The sequence below is a fragment of the Lynx rufus genome, unplaced genomic scaffold, assembly GCF_022079265.1.
Source record: "Lynx rufus isolate CCGP_SWC_20201006 ecotype Redwood Valley unplaced genomic scaffold, mLynRuf1.p SCAF_4, whole genome shotgun sequence".
Taxonomy (NCBI): domain Eukaryota; kingdom Metazoa; phylum Chordata; class Mammalia; order Carnivora; family Felidae; genus Lynx; species Lynx rufus.
The window spans coordinates 115179866-115196951 of NW_025814856.1; the positions used below are offsets into that span (position 1 = coordinate 115179866).

At 37.7% G+C, this 17086-nt stretch overlaps 1 protein-coding gene across 1 annotated transcript in view; it reads right to left on the minus strand.

The window, feature by feature from the left end:
* The window catches only part of RAPGEF5 (Rap guanine nucleotide exchange factor 5), a 73744-nt gene that overhangs the window by 37473 nt on the left and 19185 nt on the right, over nt 1-17086 (minus strand). The window contains exons 2-6 of the mRNA XM_047097277.1: nt 11691-11769; nt 6545-6689; nt 5263-5360; nt 3088-3118; nt 2108-2186 (exon numbers count right to left, since the gene is read on the minus strand). Of these exons, the coding sequence (XP_046953233.1) occupies nt 2108-2186; nt 3088-3118; nt 5263-5360; nt 6545-6689; nt 11691-11769 (432 nt within the window). The remainder of the gene's footprint in view (nt 1-2107; nt 2187-3087; nt 3119-5262; nt 5361-6544; nt 6690-11690; nt 11770-17086) is intronic.

Sequence of the window (17086 nt, forward strand, 5' to 3'; positions counted from 1 at the left end):
CTTAGGCTTCCCAAACTGTAATGAGAGACCCATGTGATACAAGTGTGTGCTCATGGTGGAGATGGCCTGACCCCAGCACAGTAGCATTTGTGGTACACAAAGTGTAATTTCTTTCAGCATTACTGAGCTTTCCCAAAGCAATATATTAAGGTACCTAACTAATAAATTTTTATGTGACATTCCACTTGTGGATAGTCACAGTGGCTCAATCGGGAATACTGCATTTTGCTGTTAGACTTCTCACAAGCTTATCAAAAAAAATCTGCCGGCTTGCCATGGTTTTTGTGCTCAGGTTTCTTGAGCAGTTAATAATGATGTCCCTGAGCAAGATGGTGATGAGTATGGTTTCCAAACAGAAGTCCGGTTTGTAGCCCTTTAAGTTTCATTTTATTGTCTGCAGTGCAAATAATTATTACTAGGACATCACCACTATCAAGGTGAATCAGGGTCCTGGAAAAAAATTTCTTTATGATTTGATAGCAGAAATTGCTTAATAATAGTGGAGATAATTGATACATTATTTGCTTCTTATCCCAGCTCTGAATGTATAAAACACTAGCTTCTTTCAAAAAGATAATACACTTAGGTATTCTTCTCTACCATTTTGCAAATTATTTCCACCATATTGCATATTATTTCTCATTTTCTGTAAAAAAAATAAAGGGGGAGGGTGCATTTCCTAGAGAAATCTTATAAGCAATTTAAATGGCTCCACAAAAATAAACCCAGGATTGTTTCCACAGAAATGCAAATGAAGAAAAAACAAACAAACAAACAAACAACTATGAGTTTATGTGCATAAACCTCAAAGTAAATACACCACCAGAAGGCACTGACAACATTTTGGTTTGGGTTCCATTGGGTAGGTCACTAAAACAATAGCATCTAACAAATAGCTGTTTTATATATGTTGTCAACAGATTTGTGAGAGACACAAAGCTTTTTGCTTTCACAGAAAAATAAAATTTTTGAACCAGACAAAATCCTGCAAAACTGCTAAATATGAGCGAAGTTTACAGCTTGCTTATTAATAAACTGAAACAAAAAGAGGCTGGGGGTCTGGAAATACTTACGCTCTTTGAAACTCAGTTTGGGAAATTTTACGATTAAATTGTAAGACAAACAAGCATGGAGGGCCTGCAACTAAGGAATTAGGAGGTAAGCTAATTTTTTTTATGCTTCCACTTGTTATAGACCATACTTCTTATGCCCCATTACCAGCAGCATTATATACTAACACTACATAGCACAAGAAGCATCCATGTGACGTTTTGTTGTGTGTTGGAGAAGCTGAGCAGATATTAAATGTGCACACATAGAATTTCAGCACATACTGAGAAGTGGGCTAAAAGAGAAAGTCTCCCAGTCACTATAGCATGAATGTTTCAATTCTGTTTCCCCAGGTTCTGCACTTCACTCAACCTTGGTGCAAACGGGAGGAAACCATTTCCTGTTCTGTTACAAGAGAGTAACACAGAATAGCGTGTAAGCACCTTCTGGGGGCTGCAAGGCTGTCTCCCCTGGTGCTGAGCGAGCAGCTGCCTTCAGCGTGGGTCACAAGCCCTCTCACTGACCCTCTCACTGAGCAGCGCTGGCACAGGGTGCACGGGACATGCGGCACTGCCCGGCACAGCCTGGCCACGCAGGGATTTCAGTGCATTTCCTTTCCTTCGCTATGCTCACCAAGAGTTTCTTCTCTAAATCCCAGGGCATGACTCCGCCAATGTCCTGCACAGTGGCTTTAGTGGACTTTCTAGTCAGTCACAGGCAGTGGGCTGACAGATTATGGGAGAAAGCAGCTAAGAGGAAAAGGAAAATTCCCGGCAATTTTGCGCCTCTCCCTAAGAAAGTTGGGAAGCTCTTTTGCAGGCTCCTTTCCTTCCTTCTCAAATTGAAAATGTCCTTGGTCCCTGGGACACTGCTGTATGGTCAAGACAACTGTAACACTCAAAGCAAGAAAATAAAAACCATCCTGTGGGGTCCTAAGGTGCTTGTCACAGGGTGTGACTGTTGGAAATGCTAAGGGCAGGCCGATGCATACTGCTGGAGAGTGAGGGTGACTGACCTCTGCTCCACCCACCCCAAACCCTCACAAAATCATACTCACTTTCCTCTGTTTCAGTCACAGTTCCTCTATGCTGGAGCCAGTTCTCCTTAAGACTGAATTGGTGGAAAAGGGCTTTATTCTGTGAGAAGTGAGAAAGAGAACAATGAATGAATGCATTCTTGCCCTTTGGAAAAACCACAGCTGCTTACAGCATGTTCCAGAAGAGCTAGCCAATTTTTCTTTCCTTCTTTCTTTTTTTTTCTTTTTAATATGAAACCCACCCATCCAATCTTAGAGGAATAAATAGGGAGTTGCCTCTATTAACGCATGTGGAGGTGGAGATTCTGAGCAACAAGACAGATCTGGCCAAAGCCAGAAGCAGGCAAAAAGCCCCTATAATTATTCTAGCAACATGCTGGAGAGGGGTGGCATGATTTTCAAACTTTGGCTACTGCAAAAATCCATGTATTCTTCTCTAGACATCCCAACATCACTGTGCTTGTGGATCGAGGAGTTCTGGATAAAGCAGGGGACAAAGTTGCATACTTCTGCTGTGGCACCATGACTTGCTTAAGGGAAATAAGTAGATTATTCATTATAATTCCCCACTTGATAGATCAGCTTCTACAAAACCTGTGCCCGACAGTTCACGGTGCATTTCCCCTTCAAGGTGAATAGGAAACACGTTCTTTCTTGCTACCATTTCTCCTTTTGTTGGGTTGAAAAGGGCAAAGCTTTTCAAATTATTTGAATTTTCAAATTCAAATTTATATGATTCTGGGAACAGTGGGGCAACTCTAAGACTCCAAAAATACTCAGAATGACAAGTCAAGGGCATATGGGTACAACCGGATCTGTACTAGCACAGGGAAACTGAAGTGAAGCAGGAAGGTGCTCGCAAAGTCTAGCCCCAGGCTTCCCTGCCTGCCCCTGTTCTGCTGGAGGCAGCACTCATTTTCATTATGAAGAAATGCCAGTGAGGCAAGGCAAGGTCTCCAAGCTTGATGGCCTCATTTCAGAGAGAGAGAGGTCTGCCTCACCTTCCTTTGTGGTGAATATTCATCTACAGTGCTGAAAGGAAAAAGGACAAGAAGTCAGTCTTTGTCCCAAAACCTGTGTTAATGCAATGATTGTCACAGAAGACTACTTTTCAGGTACTGGGCAGAGGTTTTCTGCTTTTCAAAAAGATAAAACCCAGTATTCATTAGGTCACTAGGTAGAACACCCTTGACATTGGGCTCTGGATTTTAAGCGAACCAGGAAGAAAAGATGCCATCTACTCCACAGGCGTATTTTACTTTCTACCCACAGAAAGTGAATGCTGAGGGAAGAACTGGATTTATTCAGTCCACAGAAACTCTTAAGTTTTCTCATATACTGATGGATTTTAAGTGAAATTATTGTGCTTCAAATAGTTAAGTCAATGCAAGGAGCATCTTTTCCAGAATGTTTCCCTGTGTGGTGGACATCCTGCAGGTCCCCAGCTCAAATCTTCTCCCAGAATTAAGAGATCATCTTCTTGCCTCTTTGGTAGAAGAGATCATTTTCTTATTTTAATTAATTATTTCACATTTTATGTAAGTTTTTTTAATGGGATATATCAAGTTCCATTAGTACATCTAATGCATGTAAATGTATTAAGCCATGAATTGAAGTTTCTCAAGGGTAACAAGGCCTGTCTTGCAGCAAAGAACAGCTTCCATGTGGAGGATTATTCTGATGTAAAGGTTCTTTTTCTTTTCTGCTTCATGTATTTGTTCACAATCTCATACTGCTCTTAGGTGATGGGGGCTTCTTGTGGTGTAGACTGTGACAAAGGAAGACCACCCAAATTTACAACACGTGTTTCTAACATCGTCCTAAACTGCATCACATTTCTGAATTTCTAAGTGTGTGATTTTCACGATTGAGGACGAAAACTTCCACGTGATTTGTTTGTGCCCTAAAATTAATTTATATAGACACTTAATTTGCAACAGGATCTCTCTTTACTAAAATTAGGTCAGGCTTTAAATCTCAAATTAGTCATCTGAGAGGCCTGAATTAACATTTTCTCTGAGAAGTGCCTTTGTGACTTCTGAAATCTTAATAGAAGTTTCTCACAACTTGACACACATGTATTTCATGTTTACTATGTACAAACTACACTGTAAATCAGAGAACAGTTTTTCCCTTCAGATTAACTTTGCAGCTGTATCTGAAAACTGAATAATGACTTGATGCTTTCATTTACCAAAATTAATAAGGAGGGTCAGTGGTTAAGTCAGGTATTGGCAACTTGAAAGACTAATGATAGATACCTCAGGGATACTTACACATGCCAAAAGTCATTGAGCAAATGGTTTTTTTTTTAAACTTTCTAAACTGATAAAGAAACCTCAGGGAATCCATAAAATGGAGCTTTAAAAATGCTTCGTGACTTGCTGAAACCTACCTATAAAATTTTTTTCCTTATTCCATCAGACATAGCTGTGAGCCCCCAAAACATCAAGTTAAATGTTTATATTTTTAACATTAAATAACTTATTAAATAATTGCTTTTATGTACGAAGGTTGTTATGGTTTCTACCGTATTAAAGAGGGTTAAACAAAATAGTCAACAACCTTAGTTTTGTGTTCATTTTGATATAAAAACAAAATACACAATTTACTATAGAAAAGCCAAGGAATCAGGAAGGAATCCTGATTCAGAATGTTCAAGATGAATTTTAATGTTTTTTTAAATGTTTATTTATTTTAGAGAGGTGGGGAAGGGGCAGAGAGAGAGGGAGACACAGAATCCGAAGCAGGCTCCAGGTTCTGAGCTGTCAGCACAGAGCCCGATGCGGGGCCCAAACGCACGAACCATGAGATCATGACCTGAGCCGAAGTCGGATGCTTAAGCGACTGAGCCACCCAGGCATCCCTCAAGATGACCTTTATAAGACATCCAGGGTGCCTGGGTGGCTCAGCTGGTTAAGCATCTGACTTCGGCTCAGGTCATGATCTCATGGTTCGTGGGTTTGAGCCCCACATCGGGCTCTGTGCTGACAGCTCAGAGCCTGGAGCCTGCTTCAGATTCTGTGTCTCCCTCCCTCTCTGCCCCTCCCCTTCTCGTTCCCTGTCTCTGTCTCTCAAAAATAAATAAATGTTTAAAAAAATTTCTAAAACATCCAAATTTGATCACACTTGCTGCTTTCTTTTATTAATGGCAATACAGAAAATTAAATACTCACTGACGACGGTGCATTCCAAGTATCTTTTGAAATTCTTTCAGTTCTTTTTCAAGTATTGGATATTCATACACATCATCCAGTACATTCCTGTATATGGTCTGGAGGGGGGGGAGAAAAGTGGCAGCTGAAATGCCTATTCTGTAAGGATTAAGACTGAGACCATGGTTACCCTGCTGAGGGAACAGGTGGAAAGCAGGGTTATACAGGGGGTTAAACCAGACAACTGTGAGATGCTACGTGGGATTCTACCTCCTAGCCCCTCACTCAATTGTGTGGCTCCCTCACAGCTTTCAGGGGCTTTAAGTAATCAATGCTGGAAACTTACAGGTCTCTGGAAGGCTACTCAAGAGTTCCGTGCCTATTCTCTATTTAAAAAACATAATATCCATATCGTCATTTAGGAGGGAAAAAAATCGATTAAATTCTATTACCTAGTTGTTTTGAAAATAACATTAGTTTAGGCAAAGAGTTGGTTAAACCAATTTTTAAGTGGATGTCTAAATGACATCTGAATTTTGAAATCAAAGTGATTTCCTTCATGAGAGGCAAAATCAGTTTGAACACTTGTCTGAAATAGACCTGCTCCCTGCTCAAATTTCCATTCTACTCCTTCTCTGTGTTAGCCTGTACAGCTAATATGGCTTTGGTGGCCAAGGAATCCAATGGTCTACATATTGTCTCCAGAGAATCATCTGTGTGGAAAAGATATGGCAGCCTATGAACAATTAGAAAAATATATACATTTATCTAATTCCAAATGTAAGTCTAGGTTAGTACCCATTTTGCAAATTATTAGTGCATAAAATTCTCAAAATACATCATGGTCTGAAAAACTTTCATAATGCATGTATTGTCAATAGAGTTTTTAAATGATAAATCATTTTTCTTATCCAAATATTGTATATGTGGGACTGGTTAGTTCAAACTTAGAGTAAATCTCAACGTATTAATACGGTCAAGTTTTCAAGTATGTTTTATTTTACCTACCTTAATTATTTCATCTGGAATCAAAATTCCCATGAATCATATAAAATAAACTTAAATGAGTGAATGTAAAACTAGCCCTTTCCATTTTTTCATAATGAATTCTTCACCATTAAAAAAATTTCTATGTGCAAAATATCAGGACTCAAAAATCAAGACATTAATATTTTGAGTCACAGCTTTAACATTACATAAAAGTTGAATGACTACAATCTACAAATGAGATTTTTTGAAATGCATAAATGAAAATAAAATCAGTCATTTGGCATCAAATAATATCTGGAAGTCACCAGATTACCTTTAAGAACATTTTGGAATGTTCGTCTTCATGTAACCAGTCTTTGTACAGAGCAATCCACTGGGACACGAGATGTAAGACCTTACGTTTCCGACAAGGAACATCTGAGTTTTCTTCTTTGCCTTGATACTTCTTAGCAGAATAGGTGCAAATGGTTAAGAAAGAATATTGCGTTCTTGGAAGTAAAAATATAAAGAGATCTATCTACTGTTTTCTCAAAATATGCTAAATCGTTTTCCAAAGAATCTACAAGTATCTAAGCATACCAGAGGAAAAGTATATGTGTAGGAAGAGCAAAAGTTATGCACTGGAAAGAGCGAAAGTAAGTAAACCCAGGAAATGATTTCTATGCACTGGGTGGCAGGTCGTGAAGGTTAATTAGATGATTTGCACTGATAGATGCTGACACAGTTCCATACAGCAGCATGGGTCAATGTCACCATGAAGAGATTCTAAGAGACCAATGAATTTCTTTTTTTTTTTATTTAAAATTTTTTAATGTTTATTTATTTTTGAGAGAGACAGAGACAGAATGCGAGCGGGTTAGGGGCAGAGAGAGAGGGAGACACAGAATCAAAGCAGGCTCCAGGCTCTGAGCTGTCAGCACAGAGCCCGATGCGGGGCTCGAACTCACAAACTGTGAGATCATGACCTGAGCCGAAGTTGGACGCTCAATCGACTGAGCCACCCAGGCGCCCTCTTTTTAAAAAAAATTTTTTTTTTAATGTTTATTTATTTTTGAGAGAGACAAAGACAGAATGCGAGTGGGTTGGGGCAGATAGAGAGAGAGAGAGACCAATGAATTTCAAGGGTGGCTCCAAGAGATCTGGTGTCACTACATAGGTAGACACTTGCCATAAAAGTTGGATCGGAACTAGGCCAGGTATCCTCTGATCTTCAGAAATCCACAATTTATAAAACCAGTTACTTCTCAAGTAGTCCCAAATGAGCACAAAGTTCTGGAGCATAATTTGTGATATGATTTAAATGCCCAACCCCAGGAATTTTCTTGGAAAAAAGGGACTGGATAAAAGTGCAGACACAATTAAAAAGGACTGCTGATTTTCATTTTCACTGGAATGAAAAAAAGTACAACAGGAACAAAGTAAATGCTTCAAACACTGTGGATAGTTAACTAAATTATCACATATGCATTAATAGGCTATTCTACAGCCATAAAACTGATGACCTTATAGTGCATTTACTGACAGTGGATGTTCACAATGTATTGTTGGGCGCTTGGGTGGCTCAGTCAGTTAAGCGTCCGACTCGGTTTCAGCTCAGGTCATGATCTCACTGTTCGTGAGTTCAAACCTGGCATCAGGTTCTGCACTGACAGTGTAAAGCCTGCTTGGGATTCTCTCTCTCCTTCTCTCTCTGCCCCTCCCCCACTTGCTCTGTCTCTCTCTCAAAGTAAATTAAAAAAATTAAAAAACAAAAAACACACCATGTATTGTTGAGTACGAAAGCAAGTGAGAAAATATGATGGGATGATCCATTTCTGTTAACTATGCTTATTTATATGAAAATTTTCATTACCTGGAATAATATATATTGAAAGTTAACAGTGGCTTCTCAAGGTAATGAGATATCAGAGTACCTTAATTTTTATTATACTCATAAATATTTCCTAATTTGTATACAGTGACCGACCATGTGTTAACTATGCTGTTAAAATTGTGTAAAAAGAACAACCTCAAAAGCAACGTGTTTAAGCCACAGGAATGAGACAGAAGCTTCGCATTTTCCAAACCAATCTAGTGTTTTTGTTCTCCAAATGATCATTTATGACTATCTTGAATACAATGGAAAGTTAAATCAGAATAGGAAATGCTATGATTCCAAGGACAGATAGGCTTTGGGGTTGCTGGACAGGAATCTACACTCTTTAATGCTGATACATAATTGCAAAATAGAAATATCTATTTCAGCCTTTGTAAATATTTTAAAACATATTTCAGTCACTGTCTCCCAAGTCTGCAAAAACACATTAAGGACATTTGATTTTTTTTTTTTTTATTTCTATCTGTGAAATAACCTCAGGCAAACACACAAAGAACCTGTTAAAGCTTCTATTTTTTCCTGGTTTTTCTCTAAAAAGGCAAAATATAAAGATTTATATCCTTCATTATTTTCACTTGTGCAGATATCAGGTTCTTCTTTTATTGTGACTATCATGGCCTGACTAATATAAAGAAAACCTAGAAAATTAGGAAGTACTAACAGCTTCTTTCTTTTAGGTCAGCATGTGTAGTCAAGAGATGAGCTTTTTAGTACCACTGCATATGTGTTCTACAATTATGGACTTGGAGGACAAAGCAAGTTCAGGGACTGACAGTTCAGCTGCTCCTCTCCATTCACAGTTACTACCACTTATTTGCTTAATCTTGTTCTTTCTGCAAGATATATCTATATCTATATCTATATCTATATCTATATCTATATCTGTCTAGATATAGACATAGATAGATTTTTTTAATGCTTATTTATTTTTCACAGAAAGAGAACAAGCAGGGGAAAGGCAGAGAGAGAGGTGACAGAGGAACTGAAGCAGGCTCTACTGGGACAGCAGAGAGCCTGAAACAGGACTCGAACCCACAAATCATAAGATCATGACCTAAGCCCAAGTCAGACACTTAACTGACTGAGCCACCCAGATGTCCCAAGATATATTTTTAAAAATGTTTACTGATTAAATTTAACATTTGGATTATTCTGTTTTCTGTATCAGGGTATATTACTCTTACACATTTTTCCCATGCTAGATTATATTGATTTATAAATGTAGCTGGAGGAGGGGAATAGTGGGAAGGCACTGGATAAGATTTACTTTCAGTGTAATGCACTGACCATTAGCTAGACTAAACCTGTGAGCTCACATAATGCTCTTGATGATGACAAAACCTGAAAAGTATAAAATTCTATCACTGTAAAAGTACCCATCTAAGATATCCAAAAACAGTATAAATGGCTCTAATCTGTAAATAATAGTCAAAAAACATGGGGGACAAACAAAAAATAATTCAGACCACTCTTAGAAGGTGATAGGAGGATATATAAGATATCTTCACTAAGGTGTACCAAAAAATCTCTTAAATTAAATAAGGATGCCATACTTTTGTTTGTGGTTCATATTATTTCACAAAAAAGCAGAGTCTGCAAGTATATTGAAATAGTCATGTAGGAAGACTCCTGACTTAAAAAATGTTATGGATTTCATAAGTTTTGACAATTAGTAACAAGACTGCTAAGAATCTGAACTAAAGTTTCATATACAATGTCTTAGTGACCTCTGGGTAGCTCAGCTGGTCACGCGTCCGACTCTTGATTTGGGCTCAGGTCATGATCTCATGGTCGTGAGATCGATCCCTGCATCGGGCTCCTCGCTGAGTATGGAGCCTGCTTAAGATTCTCTTTCCCTCTCCTTCTGCCACTCCCTGGTGCACACGGTCTCTCTCTCTCAAAAAATGTCTGTCAAAGACTCAAAACATGCTTATGGTAAAGTTTTATAGATTCTTCAGAGAAATTTTATGATGCATTATATTACGTAGTAACAATCACAAATTATATTAGGATCATATTTAAAAACAATGATTTGAAGGCATTTATTTGCTATAAAACAAACTATGTTGTTTAATAGATGGTAATACTTTTGGGAAAACGTTAGCATTAAAATGTAGAAGAAACTAGCTCATTGATATTTTCCTAAAACACTTTTAATAATTTTTTTAATGTTTATTTATTTTTGAAAGAGGGCAAGCAGGGAAGGGGCAGAGAGAGGAGGACAGAGAACCCAAAGCTGTGCGCTGAACAGCTGTGAGCCTGATGTGGGGCTCGAACTCATGAACCACGAGATCATGACCTGGGCTGAAGACGCTCAACTGACTGAGCCACCCAGGTGCCCCTAAAACACTTTTAAAGTGTAATTCTGAAATTATTACAGAATTTCTTAGTAACACCCACTTGAGAGCTGTGGAAGAAATCTGGTTTAGAAATTTTCCAAATTCAAAACTGCTAATTTTTCAAGATCAGTTTTATGAACTAGTTCTATAAAGTTTCACAAGATCTGTAGCTTTGTGTGCTCTTATGATAACAAAGCACTAAAAACGAATCACCATTTCTAGTTAACGTATTATTAAGAGAGATTTTATTTCAATTATGCCCTTTATGGAGTTTGAAGGTATTCTCTTAAGCAGGAAAAGGCTGTAAAGTAGGGGAGAAATAGAACAATTATTTAACAGGAAAAGAATATTGCCAAGACCATTACCATTGAGGGCTCAATAAAACCTAGGTATACACACACACACACACACACACACACACACACACACACAAAAAAAAAAAATCTGTCTTTCCGAAAATGTTCACATCAGCTCAAGTGGAATCTTCAGTTTAGTTTGGTAAAAATCTGACAGTTACCAGGCTTCTTAAATGCTTCTGAAGCACCTTCCTTGAACATTGTGAGTCAAGAGGCCTGTGTGGAAACTCTTGAGTAAATTTACTTGGCTTGGCTTTTTGGCCTTTCCTCTGTTGCATCCCTCTTAGTTAATGCATCAAATCATAAAGCTTCCTTAACTGGTCATTAACCTTCTAATCCCATCCATCATTCTAACAGCACATGTCTTCACAAAGCTCTGAAGAGACGGCAGTTGATTCCAGGGCGTAGTTTAGACCTCCCACATGGGGGACAGCTGGTCTGATCCCGGACTTGTGGAGAACCGTGCCATCATGTGTGTACGTTCTCTTGCACAAGTCCTCTGGCACTAACCACTGGCACGAACCTCTGGCACGAACTCACAAGTTCACTTACTGCCAATCCACTCAGCCTCTTGACTCTGGGGTACACCCACTATGCTAAAGTTACCTCCAGTTCTCTAAAGTCTTGAGACCTATGTTGGAAGAAAACATAATACAAACAGTACAATTTACCCATGACCTAGAAGGTGAAAACAGCAGCCCTGCTTTCCAGCTTCCCCTGTCAATTCTGTCTCGTGTCGTCTTTTACCTTGGATATCATTACATTAATATTTAACATATCCACACTCTACAGAGGGGCTGAGGAAATTAGGAAAGGCAGTTAATTACTAATGCGAGACATCGGTCTGAAGGGAAGCCGACGCAGCATCCTGAAGTTAATGAAGGATATTGCCTTAGTAGTGCCTGGCACAGGTCATCAGTTGTCATGAAGACCGTGTACGTGAGAAGGAAGTCATCAAGGAGGGTCTCTGCGAAGCAAGAAAAACAAACACAAGGTAAGTGAACCGGTGGTAAGAGGGACAACTGCTTCTCCAGCCTCTAAAACTGTGTGGCAGAAACATGATACATGGTGGTGGGTGTGGGAGGGGTTAGGATAGGAGAATTTTAGCCACAAAATACATCATTTATTCAAGTTAAGACTTTTTATTTTTAAAAATTTTTTTTTCAACGTTTATTTATTTTTGGGACAGAGAAAGACAGAGCATGAACGGGGGAGGGGCAGAGAGAGAGGGAGACACAGAATCGGAAACAGGCTCCAGGCTCTGAGCCATCAGCCCAGAGCCTCACGCGGGGCTTGAACTCACGGACCGCGAGATCGTGACCTGGCTGAAGTCGGACGCTTAACCGACTGCGCCACCCAGGCGCCCCAAGATTTTTTAAACTCCTTACACAGAATACCTCAAGCTATGAAGTATTTTTTTTTTTTTTTGCAAGGCTCTCTAAACATACTTTTGTCATCTTTTTTTTTTACTCCCTAAAACATGATTTACTTCTGTGGGTAAAGACGTTATGGAAAACCAATACATAATAAAGTCTTCTGAAAAATAAATTTCACAATATTTCTGGGGTATATACTCCAATCCTACAGGAAATGAAGCCTGCATGTTTTAATAAATTAAGGTTTTCTATTACCTAAGTCTAGGGCAAGAACAATGGATAATAAAGTAGGATAATAAACTTAAAGAACACAGATCAGGTTCCAAGACCATTCACCTTTCTCTTTCAAAGGCATCTGTAAGAAGTTGGGAAAGTGGCAGGTGATGTTGTTACTGCTATGGAGAGAGAGACAGAGCTAAGTCTCACTAAAAATGGGGAACTGGTAAAATGTATCACAATATGCTCCTTCCCAATCCCTTTCCTACCTCCTCAACCAACAAAAACAAGTTTGATTTGTTTTTCTCTCTTGCCTCTTGGCCGTGAGTGTTCTAAGAAAAGTGCAGCTTACATGTCATATGGAATACCTAAACAGGCAAACTCTCATCCCCCAATATCACTTCCAAATTGATAGAAAAAAATTACATGTAGAATGCAAAGTAGGGCTCTGGCCATAATAGTCTTTATCCACCCTCCTTAACTTAAAATTCATTTTACTATATGATTTCATTTTCATGTCCATTACATTCTGGCCATCAAATTTCTAGATAATTGAAATAGCATTAAGTTGTGAGACTAATGAGCCTGTATACTCAATAGCATTTAAGCTCTCTAACTGCTACTCTAAGTATGTAAGTAGAAAGAATTGCCCAGTATAGAGCCCTATAGCTCTATGTTTAGACTGGAAAAATTCCAGAATTTTTATAAATAACCAATAACATTTACTGTAAAAGTTGATCCATGTGAAACAACAAAGTTTACGAACACAAAACTCTGCTATAAAGAGGTAGTAAATGACATCTACAGTCTTATATCAGTTGTCCCTGCTTCACTAATTCTGTTTTGTTTGGCTGCAGAACATCAAGATAATCCTGATTTACACAAATAAGTGGCAAATGGTAATGTTAAAAAAAAAAAAAAAAACAAACAAGCTTGCTTTCTAATTGCAAAATGCCCTTAAGTGAAATGAACCATAGATGTTAAGGAAAAGTATTAAGAAAGGTTTTTTTCAAAGATATTTATTTATTTATACTAAGTAACACTATTCTTTATTAAAAAATGAGTTTGACAAATGGCGCCTATACCGTAAAATAAGCCTACACTTATAATGTTGTAACACACTGCAGTATGTTAACAGTCACTGTTCCAACTTACTATTTCTTGTAAAAGTAAGTTCTCAAACAGATGTGTCTGGGCCTGAGTAGGCCTAAATTAAGATCTATACACTGTAAGTGTGTAAGGGGAAAGAACAGCCCAGTATAGAGCTTTACAGGCAACTGTGGCAATGTGGCTGGTTGGACGATTTAGTGTGAGCGCACACGCACATCCTATATTCACAGAAGAGCCAGGAGCTCTCCACTAGAGCGCCTGCTTACAAAAGTCACTGGCAAACTCTGACTTTCAATGTAATTTCCAAATTCACAGAAGAGATTCCATCTCTACACGTGCATCTACGTGTGCACAACAAAGGCGGGAGAAGGTTTACTCTAAGACCTGCCCCAAAACTAGTTAATCTGGCAGCATAAGTTCATTGCTTGGTTATCCTAATGGAAAGTTTGAAATATACTTTTGAAACTCTGCGTCCTTCATCACGGTTTTTAAAATAGTTTCAATAGGGGCGTCTGGGTGGCTTAGTCAGTTAAGTGTCTGTCTCTTGATTTCAAGCTCAGGTCATGATCTCATGGTTTGTGAGTTCGAGCCCTGTGTCTGGCTTTGTACTGACAATATGGAGTCTGCTTGGGATTCTCTCCCTCTCTCTTGGCCTCTCCCCTGCTTGTGCTCTCTCTCTTAAAAATAAACAAACTTAAACAAAATAGTTTAATGGCATAATGTCTGAACCCTAGGATATTTTGGAATACAACTTGAGAACTATCGTATTACTCTGGGACACTACTGAACAGGGATGTTCCCAAAGTCTAACACTGCTTTGTACTAAATGTAGTTGATGAAAATCCTCAATGTCTCTGGTCTAATTAGAAATGGGAGTCTTTTTTGCATACAATGTTAGATACAGGCAGCAAGAATCACAGAGTAGCCTAGAATCTATTTTAGGGTTCTCTGTGGGCCCTTATAGATCAGAGCCAACAATATACAGAAAGCACTGGGTGAGGCCCTGAGAACCTCATACACTCAGCATTCAAAATGCAGGTTCAGTCTCTCTGGGATGTTCTTACACTTAGCTAATTTAAGGAGACTGGAACTATTCTCTAATCAAAATTTACTCCATTAGCAACTGAAATTAGAATGAATGCCATTAAACTTTGACATAACCAATCATTCCATTCTGGAACAGCCTTAGATAATGAACTGAGTGACTCTAAGATTCTGGTTGTATGGTGGCAAAACCATTTGGCATTCAATTCAACTAATCAGCTCACACATGACAATATTTTGTTAAGGGCTTTGACCCAGAAATGCTTTCCCCTAAGCTTCTGCTATATTTAATATTCAACAGCATTACCTAATTATCTCCTTGCCATAGAAATATTAATTAAAATAAAAACAATGAGGCTACATGAAAACATCTCTGGTTAAAATCCTACTAAATAGCTAAAAATCCTAATGAATACAGCAGTTTCTCAATACCCTTGATTCACATCTTTCCCTACATAACATACTGTTATGAAATTTTTTTTATGTATAAAGATCTTTCCCTTCTTTTTCAGTATTGGTATTTTTTGCTGCACATGAAAGTAAATGAATGATATAATCAAAAGGACACACTTCAGATAAAAATGCATTTTATAACAGCCATGTTTCAAAAAAGCCTGTCCCATGGCATTTAGGGATATTTTTAGAACCACAATGGCTACATAAATGATCCCCTGAAGACTATTAGCCAACAATAGCCATTTAGAAAGAGTAGCAAATCCACTGGCATCGACATTAAAACACTATAATTATCTATTATATTATATAATGCTTAATTAATAGTAATTTAAGACTTAGGCAGCAAAGCACCTTTGTGTATAAAAATATCTCTCATTTAAACAATTTCATAGTTGCCATATACACTAACATTCTGAATAAAAAGATATATTCATTTTCCTTTCCAACTCTGTGAATACCTAGGTATTAATACACAAAAAGCTTTCCTTTGAGATTCTAATCATTAAATCAATCACTAAACCGAATCCCAAATTCTTAACTCATCACTGACAAAAATATTCAGCCATCCTTTTTGGAATACTACCCCCCCCCACACACAACATACCTCCCCCCAAATAAAAGAATATTTATGTTGTGGCTTTTTTAAATATAGGAAGTACTCTTGCAGTATAAAAGAAACATGCTGATAACATACTTATGTACTTATAAGTATGTATGTACTTATCATACTTATCATACTTATTGCTGGAAAGCAAATACTATTACAGTTTTAAGCACTATGTTCACTTGAAATAAAATATATCAATGTGTGGTCAAAATCTAAAGCTTTGATAGAAATGTCTCTAATATTCATGTCTATTATTCACCATAATGATGTTAATATGAGACTTTATCATCTGTTACTGTTTTCATTTTAAGGTGTAAGACAAGAATTGTCTGTTTCTATTCGATTTTATTTGAATTTATTTTTTTCTTTTAAATTTTTTAAATGTTTATTTATTTTTAAGAGAGAGACAGAGAGACAAAGTGTGAGTGGGGGAGGGGCAGAGAGATAGAGAGATACAGAATCCGAAGCAGGCTCCAGGCTCTGAGCCATCAGCACAGAGCCTGATGTGGAGCTGGAACTCAGAACCACGAGATCATGACCTGAGCCGAAGTCGGTTGCTTAACTGACTGAGCCACCCAGGTGCCCCATGAATGCATTTTTCTTTTATGGAAAAATTAAAGTATTTTCTCATTCTCATTTTAAGTGTATCAAGCACTCAAAATTTTCACTTCTGTAAAACATAAATGTTTCTAGAGCACCCTAAGACTTGTGTCAGTTTGGTACAGATCCTTTTTATAGGGTTCTGTTATGTAAATGTAGTCAAATAAGAGAAACTGAATGTCTCAAAAAGGTCTAAGCTTAATGTTTTTTTCTGGGGGTGGGGGGTGGGTATAAGTGAATTGCCAAGAAAGCAAATGATAAAAATTTTGACAGACAACTGCCTTTAGTAGCTATTTAATCTAAGTATGGTAATGTGAATATTCAACATTTCTATACTAACCCATATTCCCTAAGTACTATTAGCAATTTTGTTTCACATGTATTTCTACTTCAGATGCAATGGAATTTAAGGCACTTTAAATATGTTCTACTTTAACCTTGATTTCAAGAAGCCAAAAAAACTTTGTACATAAAAGGTCTCATTTCTGGCCCTGGAATGTTACAACTTGCCATTATTTTTGAGAAGCAGTGCCAAAATGTACCATGTAATTTGATTAAGCACAAGTTAAAAAAAAATTAATGTTCATGATAGAATCATAGATTAAAGTGCTACGCTGTTAAAAATATGCTTCTTTCTCAATGAATTTTCCATTTCTGAAAGCGATATTAATGACCTCAAATGCAGCTGTTTACCACAGCTTTTAAACTCACTCAATTCCTGTATACTTTTACAGTTCTACCAGAGTGTTCCTTAACTATTCTAAAACCACCAAATCTTGAGCTCTAATTTTAGTTTTCAATATTGATCACACAAGAAACGCTTATTCACTTAATGCTGTTTCTATATCGTATCTGTCTGAAAAGTCACCTCTTTA